Here is a 14334-nt window from a genome sequence, read left to right on the forward strand (position 1 = left end):
TGGGAAGGGGAGACCTCTACTTTCTTCCCAAGAACCTGATGATGAATGGTGGCCAGAACATTCAAGTTCTGAAAGATCATTTGTTAAACTTCTTTGCTATTCACGGGTGCGACTTTTTCATGCACGATTCAGCTCCGTGTCACAAGTCAAGAAAGGTGACAAAATGGCTTCAGGATAATCGGATTGAGGTCCTCGAATGGCCTGGCAACAGTCCTGATCTAAATCCGACAGAAAACTGCTGGCCAAAGATGAAGAAAATCATGGCAGACAAGAAGACACCAACATTGGACAACCTCAAGACTGAACTGACAAATGTTTGGTGCAAAGAAATGTCTTTAGATTACTTTAAAGACCTAAGTGATTCCACGCCAAAATGCATCCAACTGGTCCTGAAAAACAGGGAAAACATGATTTCATAATCATGAATAGCATTTCATGAACAAACATTGTGATATACACTCAACCCCCTGCTATCGCACCTAATTGGTCACAGGAAACGCGCGTGATAGCTGAATACGCGAGAGCTGAACTGAACAATCAATGGGAATATTTCTAATTGGTTTTTCGGTGGCCCATTTTTCAAACTTTTGACCACTTTATGCCTATAAAAGGGGAAAAAGAAGTGTGTGGTAATCATAGGGGCATTTGTCTTCTTAGTATAATAGGAAAAGTGTATGGTAGGATACTTATTGACAGAGTTAGAGAAAGAACAGAGAAATTAGTTGAAGAAGAACAGGGAGGCTTTAGGAAGGGAAGAGGTTGTGTAGATCAGATATTCATTCTTAGATCTCTAGTGGAAGTTTCTAGAGAAGGGAAAGAAGTTGTATGCGGCTTTCATGGATTTGGAGAAAGCATATGACAGGGTGGATAGACAAGGATTGTGGAAAGTATTAAGAATATATGGAGTGGATGGGAAGCTGTTAAATGCAGTGAAGAGTATGTACAATGATGCGAAGGTTGCAGTGCGTGTGGATGGTGAATTAAGTGAATTTTTCTCTTTGAAAGTTAGGTTGAAACAAGGATGTGTCATGTCACCATGGTTGTTCAATCTGTACATGGATGGGGTAATAAAAGAGGTACAAGGTAGGGTAGTGGATCTTGGAGTGGCCCTGGTGAGAGAGGATAGTGTTTGGAAACTCCCTGTATTGTTGTTTGCAGATGATACTGTGTTGTTGAGTGAAGACGAAGAGGAGCTGCAAGGTTTGGTGGCTGAGTTTGGGAGTGTGTGTAAGAAACGGAATCTAAAGGTGAATGTAGGGAAGAGTAAAGTGATGGTCTTTGAGAGAGGTGAGGTCAGTGAATGTACAGCGAGGTTGGATGGTGAGGAATTGGAAAATGTGAGTACGTTTAAGTACTTGGGTAGTGTGATGAGTAAGGATGGAGGTTTGGAGGGTAAAGTGCTTGAAAGGGTACAGCAAGGAAGAAAGGTTGCTGGTTCTTTGAAAGCAGTGATAAGAAACAGGGAGGTGAGCATGGAAGTGAAAAAGTTACTACATGACAGTATTGTGATACCAACTCTAACGTATGGAAGTGAAGCTTGGACATTGTTGGAAGGACACAAGTCAAGAGTGAGAGCAGTGGAAATGAGTTATTTAAGAGGAGCCTGTGGAGTCACATGGAGAGACAGGCTGACGAATGAGGATATAAAGGAGTGTTGTGGTGTGGATGTGGATGTGATAGGAAGCGTTATGAGGAACACACTGAGGTGGTTTGGCCATGTGGAGAGGATGGAGGGTGAAAGACTGACGAAGAGAGTGTATGTGAGTGAGGTGGAGGGGGGAAGAGGGAGGGGGAGGCCGAGGATGAGATGGAGGGATGGGGTGGAGAGGTATATGAGAGAGAGGGGTGTGAGTTGCAACCAGGGCAGCGAAATGGCGGCAGACAGGTCGACTTGGAGGTGATTTGTTTGTGGCCACCCCAAACGGGATTGAGGCGTCTGGCAATAGATAGATAGATAGATGCCTACGATTTCCTGCCAATCTCCTCTAACATGAAATAAGGCATTATTATATTAATAATAACAGTATAATGAATGAATAAACAACATAAAAGGCCATCAAACTTTTATAAGGATTACGGCTTGGGTGGTTTGATGGGTTCCGAGGCTTGGGAGTGGCTTAGTTGCCGCCAGATCTCTTAGGCTGTCTCCATTTCTTTAGTGTCCACAGCTAAAGGGGGTATCACATGGTACCTTATATCAGGAATGGCTGAGGAACATTTAAGTGGAACAAAACTTGGATGCTATCACACACGTTCCTCACACTGTCGTCAGAGCCCCGTCTCAGTTGTAAACACGTGATTACTTTAATGACATCACAGTTTTTTCGGCATAAGAAATATCAACTCTTTATAAGGGTTTCAAAACAATTGATATTTATTCTAAATTACAATATTAATAAGTATTCAGTGTTAGGCTAAATCTCAATGCTGTAGTACAATATATTTTTTCGAGCTGAATGGGTTTTGGTCACTGTTTTGCCCGTGGTGTCCTCGGCAGGAATCCGTTCAGATGCATTCCAAATGCCCGTGCTATAATCGAGAATTTTACCACGTTACCGTTCCGATTAACCATCATATCCTCTGCAAACCTCTTATGAAGTGCCGTGTGAATAAGTTTCGCTTAGCCTGTCTTCAAACTCGACGCGTGATAGCGGTCTTGGGGTACGTGATAGCATGTATGGTTGTGCATTTGATGTGTGCGTGATAGCAGGTAAGCGTGATAGCTGAACGCGTGATAGCAGGGGGTTGAGTGTACTATGATTTCTGTGTTTTTTAATACTTTGTAGGGGGGGGGAGGTCCTAAGTCAATTTGTGGTAGCAGTATGAGTAAGTGATAGGATATTAATAGTGAAAATTTTGTTTTGTGGTATGATGTCTGCAATTATATCGGCATATGCTCCACGAACAGGCTTGGATGAGGTAGAGAAGGACAGATTTTAGGATAACTTAATATGTATAGTAAGTGGAATGGGGGATGATGAGATTGTAATATTATGGAGGATTTAAATGGTCATGAAGATGAAGCAGCTCAAGGTCATGAAGGAATACATGAGGGATGTGCATACGGTACAAGAAATGAGGAAAGGGAAAGGAAACTCGAGTTTGGGGAGACAATGGCTGGTAGTATTAAACTACCCCTTCCCATGAGCAAGCTCTTCATAGCGCCAGCCGTAGTTTTAAAGCGAAGAGGTTCCTCGTACGGCGCGCAAAGAGGTCTCTCAGGGTTGAAAGTACTGGAATATGAAGCAGGAACTTCACCCACCCCGTCCCAAATATCTTCGTATCTTTTTTTATACTGATATCATATTCACGTAACTACAGTAGAAGTACGATTTTTCAGCATCTATGGGACCAGGCTAGTCCGAAAAATAAAAATTGCCGAATCATCAAAAACCCTACCCACTCAATACCTTATATGTTTCGGTGAACACTATCATCACCACTCATATCATTACAAATGTGTTTGGAGAGTGTACTTTATACTGTTTGATACTGTACAATACTGTAATGAATACAGTACTATACATGAATATGAAAAATAAAGAAATTAGTGAACATACTGTATATAAATGTAATGGTACAGTAGGCCTACAAGTTCACATGCACTTACCTAAACTTATAGTAGGTTCCTTATTTACATATGTACAATAGAAGGGGTTGATTGGAGTCTGCTACTGCTGGAAGAAGTCCCCAGCAGTAGAGGGTCCTCATGGAGAATTTCAAAACTGATGAAAAAAATAAGAAAATCTGCCGAACGATCAGAGATTTTCGTAAATGGGACTACAGTATTTCTCAAAACTGCCGAAATGTCAGATTTGCCAGGGAATTGGATGCCGAAGAATTGGACTTTTACTGTAGTTAGTACCTTTACATTCACGAAATGCATTTGCAATTTTATAAAATGTTTGTCATCATTTTTGTGTGTGTGATACTATCTTTATTTATAGATTTTTAGGAGACTGGTGCTAACCACTTACGATCAAACTACTGCTACCACTACAGAGCTCAGTGACTGCTACATGTGCACAGCCCAGTCGTTGACTTTTATCATTCCCAAGTTACCTGTGTCTCATACAGTGGTGACCCAGGCAACTTTACAGCTTATTTCCGAGAGCACTATATGTAACAGACTTGTAAACCATTCCACTTTTCACTACTGTCTTCAGAAAGGCAAGCACATGGTATAATTTAAGGTCGTGGTTATATTACTGCCATCGCCGCTAAATTCTAGCTGCTGTAATCTTAATCAATTCCTTTTTATGGTAGCCATAACTTAACCTAAATAACCTAACCTAACATATTTCTAACATAGCAGAAAAACCAAACATGACCGCCAAATTCTAGCGGTTGAAGCTGAACTGTAGCAGTATTAACCTAACCTAACTAAAACTGACCTGAACTGACCTAACCTATTTCTAACTTAACTAAACCACCAAACCAAACAACTTAATTCCGGTTAGGATTACGGAAGTCATCGTTAAATTCTTACTGCCGTAATCCTAATCACGGCCTTAAATTATACCACATGCTTGCCTTTCTGAAGACAGTAATGAAAAGTGGAATGGTGTACAAGTCTGTTAGATAACCTGACCTAACCTAACCTAACCTATTTCTAACCTAACTGAACCACCAAACAAATTCGCTAAATTCTAGTTGCCGTAATCCTAACCACCATTGGACCCCCTCTCAAGTATTAAAGTATCAAGTACTAAAACTATTTCCTACCATTGGACTGATTCGGAGACGTTGTTTATCAGTTTTAGCATATTATTTTCGCAATATAGCACACAAGAGAGTAAACATAAAACAGATGACGGCAAACATGCACTCCTCCGGCGTACCAATCTTACGATTTCTCTCCCAGAGAGCACCTCTGCAGCATACTAACCCTTCCGTAGTCTCCTTCTGGGAAGAGGTTGTTCGGCCAGGGTTTAAAGGTACCAAACTGGGAAGAGCCTCTTCACGAAGATGTTTCGCGAGAAGGGGAAGAGGTTAATACTACCAGCCAATGAACATGATTGTGTGCAACACAAATTTTAGGAAAAGAGAAAGTAGGATGATTACATACAAGTTTCGGAGAAATGGCAGCCAGATAGACTATTCCCTGGTCAGGAGGGCTGCTAGGAGCTTTGCAGGGGATGTTAATGTTATAGGAAGTGAGGGGTGTGTGCAGCAGCATAAATTATTTATATGTGACATGGTGGTTAAATAACGAGTGATGAAAAGGAGGACTTATGTACCTAGGAGGAAAATATGGAAGCTAGAAAACCAAGCAGTAAAGAACGCTTTCTATAGCGAGACGAGGTGAGTGGTGGCTGAACAGGGAGACATGGACAGAAGACTTAATGAACAGTACAGGGCCCTCAAGACCATCCACTACTGATTCAGCACGTGGATGGACAAGAGGCCCACCAAGACATAAAGTGACGTGGTGGTGAGATGAGGGTGTAGAAGCTGCAGTTAGGGAGAAAAGAAGGCTTTTCTGGGAGTGGAAAAAGGGAGGTAACAAAGAGAAATATTTTGCAAGCGTAAGACTAGAAAAGAGGTATACACGGCAAAGTCTGAGTCACAGTGACTTTTACTTGATACCCTAAATCATGTGGAAGGGAAGAATATGATTTTTAAGGTGGCAAACCAGATGAAGAGGGAGAGTAGGGATATCATAGGTGAGCAGTGTGTGAAGAATTATAAAGGAAGGGTAATGTTAAACAGTGGGGATATCACAGATGCATGGAGAGAGCATTACAGCTGGTTGTTGAATGACGAGTTTGACTGGGACGGGGAAGGTTTGGGGCCAGCAGATCAGTGTTTGGCCCTAGGCCTTTGACTGATGCTGCAACTGTCAGCGGGGCAATAGGCAGGATGCAGGTGGGGAAGACAGAAGGTGTGTCTGGGTTGACTGCAGAAATGTTAATAGGAGTGAGGTTAGTCACTGACCTGATAAATACGATTATATATGAGTGTGCTGTCCCAGATGATTGGCTGAAGAGTGTAACTGTAAATGTGTACAGGGGAAGGGTGATGCCCTTGAAAGTGGAAATTGTAGAGGTATTAAAGCTTTTGGACTAAATAATGAAGGTAATGGAGAGAGTTCTAGAAGGTATGATTGGGGAAAGAGTGAATAATGATGCGATGCAGTTTGGGTATATGCATGGGAAAGGGGCCACTGATGCCATATTCATTGTTCGACAACTTCAGAAAAAATAAATAGGAAAGAAAAGGGAACTGTACTTTGTTTTTGTTGATTTGGAGAAGGCCTTTGACAGAGTCCCTAAAGAGGTGAGGAAGTAGGCAAGGAGAATGCTTGGGATCAAGGAGTGGCTGGTTAGGGTGGTTATGGCCATGTATGTGGGTGCTCACACCTAGGTAAGGGTGAATGGAGATTTAAGTGATGAGCTTTCCATTAATGTCTGTGTGCATCAGGGATCAGTCTTGGAGTCCCTTGTTGTTTATCATGGTACTTGAGGCCTTGTCATGTGACTTCGGGAATCGATTCCTGTGGGAGATGTTGCATGCTGATCATTTGGTGTTGATTGCACAAAATGAAGAGAGACAGAGGAAACATTCACGAAGTGGAGATATGGTATGGGGTACAACAGCTTAAGAGTAAATGCAAATAAAACAAAAGTGATGATAACTAGGGTTGTGCGTGGCACTGTCAAAGAGGGAGAGTGGCCATGCGCGATTTGTCACAAGGGTGTGGGAAGTAATTCCATCTTGTGCAGTGTTTGTGATAAGTGGGTGCACAAGAAATGTAGCGGTATTAGAGCCAGACTACAAGATAATGCTGATTTCATGTCTGTGGTGCATTGGAGAGACCATGTAGAGATTGTCATGTGTGAAAGGATAGAACATGATGGTGAGTCTCTGAGTGTGTGAAAGTTTTGTTATTTGGGAGACATGTTATGTGCTGGAGAAGGGGCAGGAGACAGCTCTGTGGCTAGAGTGAGGAGTGGCTGGAAGAAGTTCAGGGAGCTGTTGCCTCTCCTAACACTGAGAGGGCTCAGGGATCTTTGTATGTGGCATGTTAGGAGTGTAATGCTGTATGGTAATGATTAAGTGGATGTGCAGTGTGTCTTTGAGTGCAAGGCCTGGGGGAGCTACATTTAAGATGGAAGAGTTAAGATTTAGGATGAGACTGGAGTCTATTGGTGTTGTGATGAGGAGAGGTAGAGTAAGATGGTTTGGGCATGGGGAGAGGACTGGGGATAATAATTAGATGCAGAAAGTGAAAAGTGTTAATGTTAGGGGTAGGGTGGTGAGACATAGACTGAAAGACCTTGGATGAGGTCATTGAGTGTGACCTCAGGGTTAAGGGACTAAACAGGGAAGCTGCCAGAGATTGTGCAGCTTCGAAAGCCAGCATTAGGTGACCAAGGCTGATGTATGCAAGCATGTTGGAGCCTTCAAAAACAAAAACAATGAAAATGATGGAACTGGAGTGTATTGGTGCTGTGATGAGGAGAGGTAGATTGAGATGGTTTGGGCATGTGGAAAAGATGGGAGATGATAACTGGATGCAGAAAATGAGATGTGTTAACGTTAGGGGTAGGGTTACGGAGGCAGACCAAAAAAGACATGAGATGAGGTCACTGAGTGTGACCTCAGAGATAAGGGATTGAATAAGGAAGGTGTCAGCAATTGAACAACATGAAGAGACGCCATTAAGTGACCAAGGCCAACGCATGCATGTTGGAGCCTTCAAAAATGAAACAAAATTAAATTATCAGATTTACTATTTATCCAATATGAAATTAGTCCAGTATGGCAGTGTTGTCTGATCTAATTACCGTACTGGATACTATCTATCTATCTATCTATTGCCAGACGCCTCAATCCCGTTTGGGGTGGCCACAAACAAATCGCCTCCAAGTCGCCCTGTCCCCCACCATTTCACTGCCCTGCTCCCAACTCACACCCCCCTCTCTCATATACCTCTCCACCCCATCCCTCCATCTCATCCTCGGCCTCCCCCTCCCTCTTCCCCCCTCCACCTCACTCACATACACTCTCTTCGTCAGTCTTTCGCCCTCCATCCTCTCCACATGGCCAAACCACCTCAGTGTGTTCCTCCTAACGCTTCCTATCACATCCACATCCACACCACAACGCTCCTTTATATCCTCATTCGTCAGCCTGTCTCTCCACGTGACTCCACAGGCTCCTCTTAAATAACTCATTTCCACTGCTCTCACTCTTGCCTTGTGTCCTTCCAACAATGTCCAAGCTTCACTTCCGTACGTTAGAGTTGGTATCACAATACTGTCATGTAGTAACTTTTTCACTTCCATGCTCACTTCCCTGTTTCTTATCACTGCTTTCAAGGAACCAGCAACCTTTCTTCCCTGCTGTACCCTTTCAAGCACTTCACCCTCCAAACCTCCATCCTTACTCATCACACTACCCAAATACTTAAACGTACTCACATTTTCCAATTCCTCACCATCTAACCTCGCTGTACATTCACTAACTTCACCTCTCTCAAAGACCATCACTTTACTCTTCCCTACATTCACCTTTAGGTTCCGTTTCTTACACACTCTCTCAAACTCATCCACCAAGCCTTGCAGCTCCCCTTCGTCTTCACTCAACAACACAGTATCATCTGCAAACAACAGTACAGGGAGTTTCCAAACACTATCCTCTCTCACCAGGGCCACTCCAACATCCACTACCCTACCTTGTACCTCTTTTATTACCCCATCCATGTACAGATTGAACAACCATGGAGACATGACACATCCTTGTTTCAAACCAACTTTCAAAGAGAAAAATTCACTTAGTTCACCATCCACACGCACTGCAGCCTTCGCACCATCGTACATACTCTTCACAGCATTCAACAACTTCCCGTCTACTCCATATATTCTTAACACTTTCCACAATCCTTGTCTATCCACCCTGTCATATGCTTTCCCCAAATCCATGAAAGCCGCATACAACTTCTTTCCCTTCTCTAGAAACTTTTCCACTAAAGATCTAAGAATGAATATCTGATCTACACAACCTCTTCCCTTCCTAAAGCCTCCTTGTTCTTCTCCAACTAATTTCTCTGTTCTTTCTCTAACTCTGTCTATAAGTATCCTACCATACACTTTTCTTATTATACTAAGAAGACAAATGCCCCTATGATTACCACACACTTCTTTTTCCCCTTTTCCTTTGTACAAGGGAATAATTATACCTGACTTCCAATCCTCCGGGACTCTACCTTCCTCCCAGGCCAATCTGCACATCTTCCACATCCATTCTACTACTATCTCTCCCCCATGCTTCAGCATTTCACCACACACTCCATCAATTCCTGGGGCTTTCCCGATTTAACTTTCTTCATTGCTTCCACAACTTCTATCCTACTGATTTCTTCCTGTCTTCTCACCTCCCTCCTTCTCCCAGCCATTCCCCAGCCACTTATACTCGCATTACTTCCATCCTCTACGTTCAACAATTCCTTAAAGTGTTCTCTCCATCTGCTCACTTTTTCTCCCTTCTCCACTAGTAACCTACCATTTTTATCTTTCACTCCCCTGCTAACTTCACTTCCACCCTGTCTTACTCTTTTCACTTCTCTCCAGAACATTTTCTTACAGTCCCTCCACTTTACACTCAAATTCCTTCCAAATTCCTCATCCACTCTCTTCTTACTCTCTCTTACTAATCTTTTCACCTCTCTCTTCCTTTCCACATATAACTCTCTCTTCCGCCTCTCAACTTCTTCCACGCCCCTATTTCTCACCCATTCATTGTATGCTTTCTTCTTTTGTGCCACAGCCTGTTTCACCTCTTCAGTCCACCACACTGTTCCTTGCACCCCCCTCCGCCTTCTCTTCCTTCCACACACCACATCACATGCTGCACATATTTCTTCTGTAAATATCTTACACACACGTTCCACGTCTCCCATCTGCTCCAATCGTTTCTCCACTTCTCTCTTATACTCTGCCTTTTTCTCATCCTCTTGTAACCTTTCCACTCGCCTTGCAACTACTCCTTCCTCTCGTCTTTCCCTTCTTCTATTCCTCCATCTCACTTGCATCCTAATTCTGGCCACCACCAAGTAGTGGTCAGAAAGTCCACTCCCCCAACCTCTATACACTCTTGCATCCTTTACACATCTTTGCATCCTTTCATCCACACACACATAATCAATCATTGCCTTCCTTTCATTCAGTTCACCACCCACCCTTCTCATCACTCGCCATGTATACCTGTGGATCATTTTATGCCTGAAGAGGGTATTGGCTATCACCAACCCCCTCCCAGCACAAATGTCCACTAACGCACTCCCATTCTCATCTATCTCGGCAGGCACACCCCACTCACCAACTATTCCATCCACCTTCACATTACCAACTTTACCATTCATATCACCAATCAAAAACACTCTCTCATTCCTTCCAAACTTTTCCATGCACATTTCCACATTTGTCCAGAACTCTTCTCTCACTCTTCTAGCACGATCTTGCGTTGGCGCATACTGGATACGAGACCACTATATAATACAGGCATTTTGTAAAATGCATGTGGTAGGTGGGGACGCTCACCATCCACTCACTTGATGTAGTGCTGCTCTCCAGTGTCTGGCTTTTCCTCTACCTCCCTCCTTTCCCTTCTTCTCTTCTATCTTTCTTTACTTCATTCTTTCCCCGTCCTTCGGCCTACAGGTGACTTTACACTATATCTTTTGTCTTTCTCTCCTTCATTCTTTCCTGTTCCTTCTGCCTATGGGTGACTCTATACTGACAAACTGAATGGTTTCCTGTACCCCAGGAAACCATTTACTTTGCGGGGTGGTAACCATAAAACCAAATTATGGCGCCTGGTGGTTTAGTTGGTAACTGCGACACTCCAATTGGATTAACCCTTTAACCGCGGGTGTCATCTCAGAATGACATTGCAAAAACTGGACCAAACCACGGGTGTCATTCTCGAATGTTTGTGAATATTTTGAATACCCCGTGTTTTTTCCGTGCGCCAATTGTTTCAAGGGAGAGTAGCTATTAAGTTCTTTCACTCCAGCCGACCCCCACCTCCCTCCTCCCACCCCCCGGGCCCCCACCTCCCACCCCTGACCAACACGCATCAGTATCTGTCCAGCTGTGTGAGTGACAACACCGCTGATGTGGCAGTGAAGTGCGGGCAATTACAGTGCCTTTTACCTGCCTCAGTGAACACAGAGTGGGTGTTTATCGTATGTGCAGTGTTCATATATGTTTATAGTATTATTATCAGAATGAGGTTGGCATTTGGTAATGGTGTGTGAGCGAAAAATAGTTATTACAACACCACTGTTGTGGCAGTGAAGTGCGGGCAATTACAGTGCCTTTTACCTGCCTCAGTGAACACAGAGTGGGTGTTTATCGTATGTGCAGTGTTCATATATGTTTATAGTATTATTATCAGAATGAGGTTGGCATTTGGTAATGGTGTGTGAGCGAAGGTAATGGTGTGTGAGCGAAAAATAGTGATTTTAGATCACTCACTTCTAATGGCACTGCCCATCCAGAGATAGTCAACGAAATCATGAAACCTACATCATTGCAAAGCCGAAGGTTAGTACTTTCCAATGATACCTTATTTTTTGCTCTAGATTTATTCTGTGCAGAGTTATAAAGGTTTAAAGTTTGTTTACATTTTGGCTGAAACCCCCGCGGGAGAGGCCAGTCGGGGCAAAACAATGCCCGCGGTTAAAGGGTTAAGCCGGTGAAGGGTTCTATCCAGGGGTTGTTTGGGGGTTACTGCTCAAATACTCCCACTCATGGATGAGTGAGCCCGGTCACTCATCTTATATGTCAGGACCAAATTACCTAGCCCCGGGCTCCTACGCTCCTCATGGGGCTATGTAGGACTGAATGATAGATAGAACAGACAGACAGATGTAAAATGTATTATGATGTAGAGAAGACTGTACCAACAACCAACAACTATTGGAATACAGTCAAGGTATTATAAGCACATGTAACCCAATCCCCTCCCCCCTTTTGTAAGTGATGTAACAATTAATACAGTAAAAGTGCACCCAAAAAGAATACTACTATGATTGTGGCATGACTATTATTCGACCAAGCAGTGCATAAATTTGTCACAGGATTATTTTAAAAAAAAAGTGGTGGGGGAGGGGGGGAGCAGGAGGAGTGTGGAGGTAGGGTTCCATGTGCTTAAAATGTCTTGACCTTGTTTGTATGGTTTTTGGTACTGTGACATCCCTAAATCTTCATGTATATTAGTGGTAGGTGTACTCACCATCCACTCACATGATGCAGTGCTGCTCTCAGGTGACTGCCCTTTCCTCTCTTCCTTTCTCTTGTCTTTTTTTCCTTCTTTCTTTCCTCTTCCTTCTGTCTATGGGTTACTCTGCACAGAAGGACAAGCCAAAATTTCCTGTACACCAGGAAACTACAGTATTTACTAAGCTGAGTGGTAACCATACAACCAAACTATGACACCTGGTGATTTAGTGGGCAATTAAGGTCTGGACTGAGCTTGTGTAGGTTTACATCTAAGAGGTGGTTGGGGTTTTATTGCTCAGGTAATGCCGCTCATGGATGTGTGAGGCTGGGCACCCTCATCTTCAATGTCAGGACCAACTTGCCCACTCCCAGGCTCCTATGCTCTTCATGGGGCAACACAGGATTAGATGATGTATGTATGTATAAATAGCATTTTCCACACTTGTAATGGAATTTACTTACGGCTGTATTATATTTCTTCAGCTCAAAAGTCTCCCTTGCACTGAATAAAACTGTTTTGTGGTAAAAAATGCATCATTGGACTGAAGGGGCTAAATACAAGTAGAGTTCAGTACCTTATAGAACTGGTACGTGGTCTGTGTTCCTTTGAGTCCATAACCCATCCCACATGACTCTCAACAGGTGGGTTGTGAGAGTGCCGTGTCTTCTTTTTCCGTGGTGTTCGTTGATCTACATTTGGTTTTTCCTTCACCACAGGGAAGAATCGTGCTGCTTTTCGAGACCGTGGAGTCTTGGGTGTAGGAGGAACAATGTCATCATATGGATCTTCTGCTCCCTGTAGTCACAATACCAATCAAGTATTAAGATTAGATAAATACAGTCTTCAATACAATATATCTCCATCATCATCATATTCTCAATAATCACTGTCCGCGCATGTATCATCAGTATTTACTTTTAAGAATCACAAACACACAAAACTATATGGGACTTGGTTGGAGTTAGCAAGGCAGAATGTTAAGAAAATGCAATAAAAAGACACAAATAGTAATATGGGGATGTATGGGGGGAAAAAAAAAAAATCCAGTGACTTTCAACATCAGTTACCCTAGCACCTTATCTCTGTACTATCACAATATAACTCAACACTTCTATATGACAAAATACAGTAATCCCTTTAAGACCTGGATGCCCAAATCCCGGACACCTCAAGTCCTGGAGATTTTGGGCTTGGATCCATTAGTCCAAGCCTTGGAATTATCACTAAGATATCCAGACATTGGGGTCACCAAAAAAAAAAAAAAAAAAAAAAAAAAAAAAAAAAAAGCCGAAATGTGTTCTCCCTACTCTAAATTTGCCGCACCATGATGAACAGCTGTGTTTTGGTGCACAGTTCCAGCGATGTCCACTAGAGCGCCCCTGTATCCTCCCCAGTTCCCGCCTACCTACCGTTGTGACTGCACGCTCGTCGTCATGGCTACCCACATGCTCACTTTTGTGAGTAAACAGTGAATAAACTGCAATACCTCACCACTATACCACAGTGTTGTGCAGTGTTGAGAAATCAGAATTCAGAGTGCAAAGGATTAAGTGGCAGAGTGCAACACTGGCATGTTGCAACTGGTGTGGCACAAGTAAGAACAGACTGTGCAGTGTTAAACAATTATAATTCACAGTGCAAACGATTAAGTGCAGCACAACACTGGATTACTGTATATACTTTAAGTGCACCTTCACCACTGTCAGAGCCACAGAGGACGCGGGTTATCAGCACAACACTGGATTACTGTATATACTTTAAGTGCACCTTCACCACTGTCAGAGCCACAGAGGACGCGGGTTAATCTTCACGACGGCCACGGACATGTCGTAAGTACCCTGTACACTGCTAAATATTTTCCATTCTCATTTCTAATTTCTCATTCTCTGGTTCCTTTTCATTTATTTCATGGCTTCTGTCCCTTATTTGTGTACATAGGGTCTTAAATAGGTGCTGTGCATGTCCAGTGGGGAGTTTTTTAGGTGGCTTTCAAAGTTAGGTTGGGTTGGGGTCTTTAAAGTACCTGTCCAGGAGCATTTTTCCCAAGTCCCGAACATGCCTTTGGCTCTATTATGTCGGATCTTGGAGGGATTACTGTATAAT

At 43.1% G+C, this 14334-nt stretch overlaps 1 protein-coding gene across 1 annotated transcript in view; it reads right to left on the minus strand.

The window, feature by feature from the left end:
* larp (La related protein) overlaps positions 1-14334 on the minus strand; it is a 163772-nt gene that overhangs the window by 41254 nt on the left and 108184 nt on the right. The window contains exon 10 of the mRNA XM_080283271.1: positions 12806-13026. Coding sequence (XP_080139397.1) covers positions 12806-13026 — 221 coding nt within the window. The remainder of the gene's footprint in view (positions 1-12805; positions 13027-14334) is intronic.

The sequence above is a fragment of the Coenobita brevimanus genome, chromosome 97 (genome assembly GCF_032717465.1).
Source record: "Coenobita brevimanus isolate Jiangsu-jjx chromosome 97, ASM3271746v2, whole genome shotgun sequence".
NCBI lineage: Eukaryota > Metazoa > Arthropoda > Malacostraca > Decapoda > Coenobitidae > Coenobita > Coenobita brevimanus.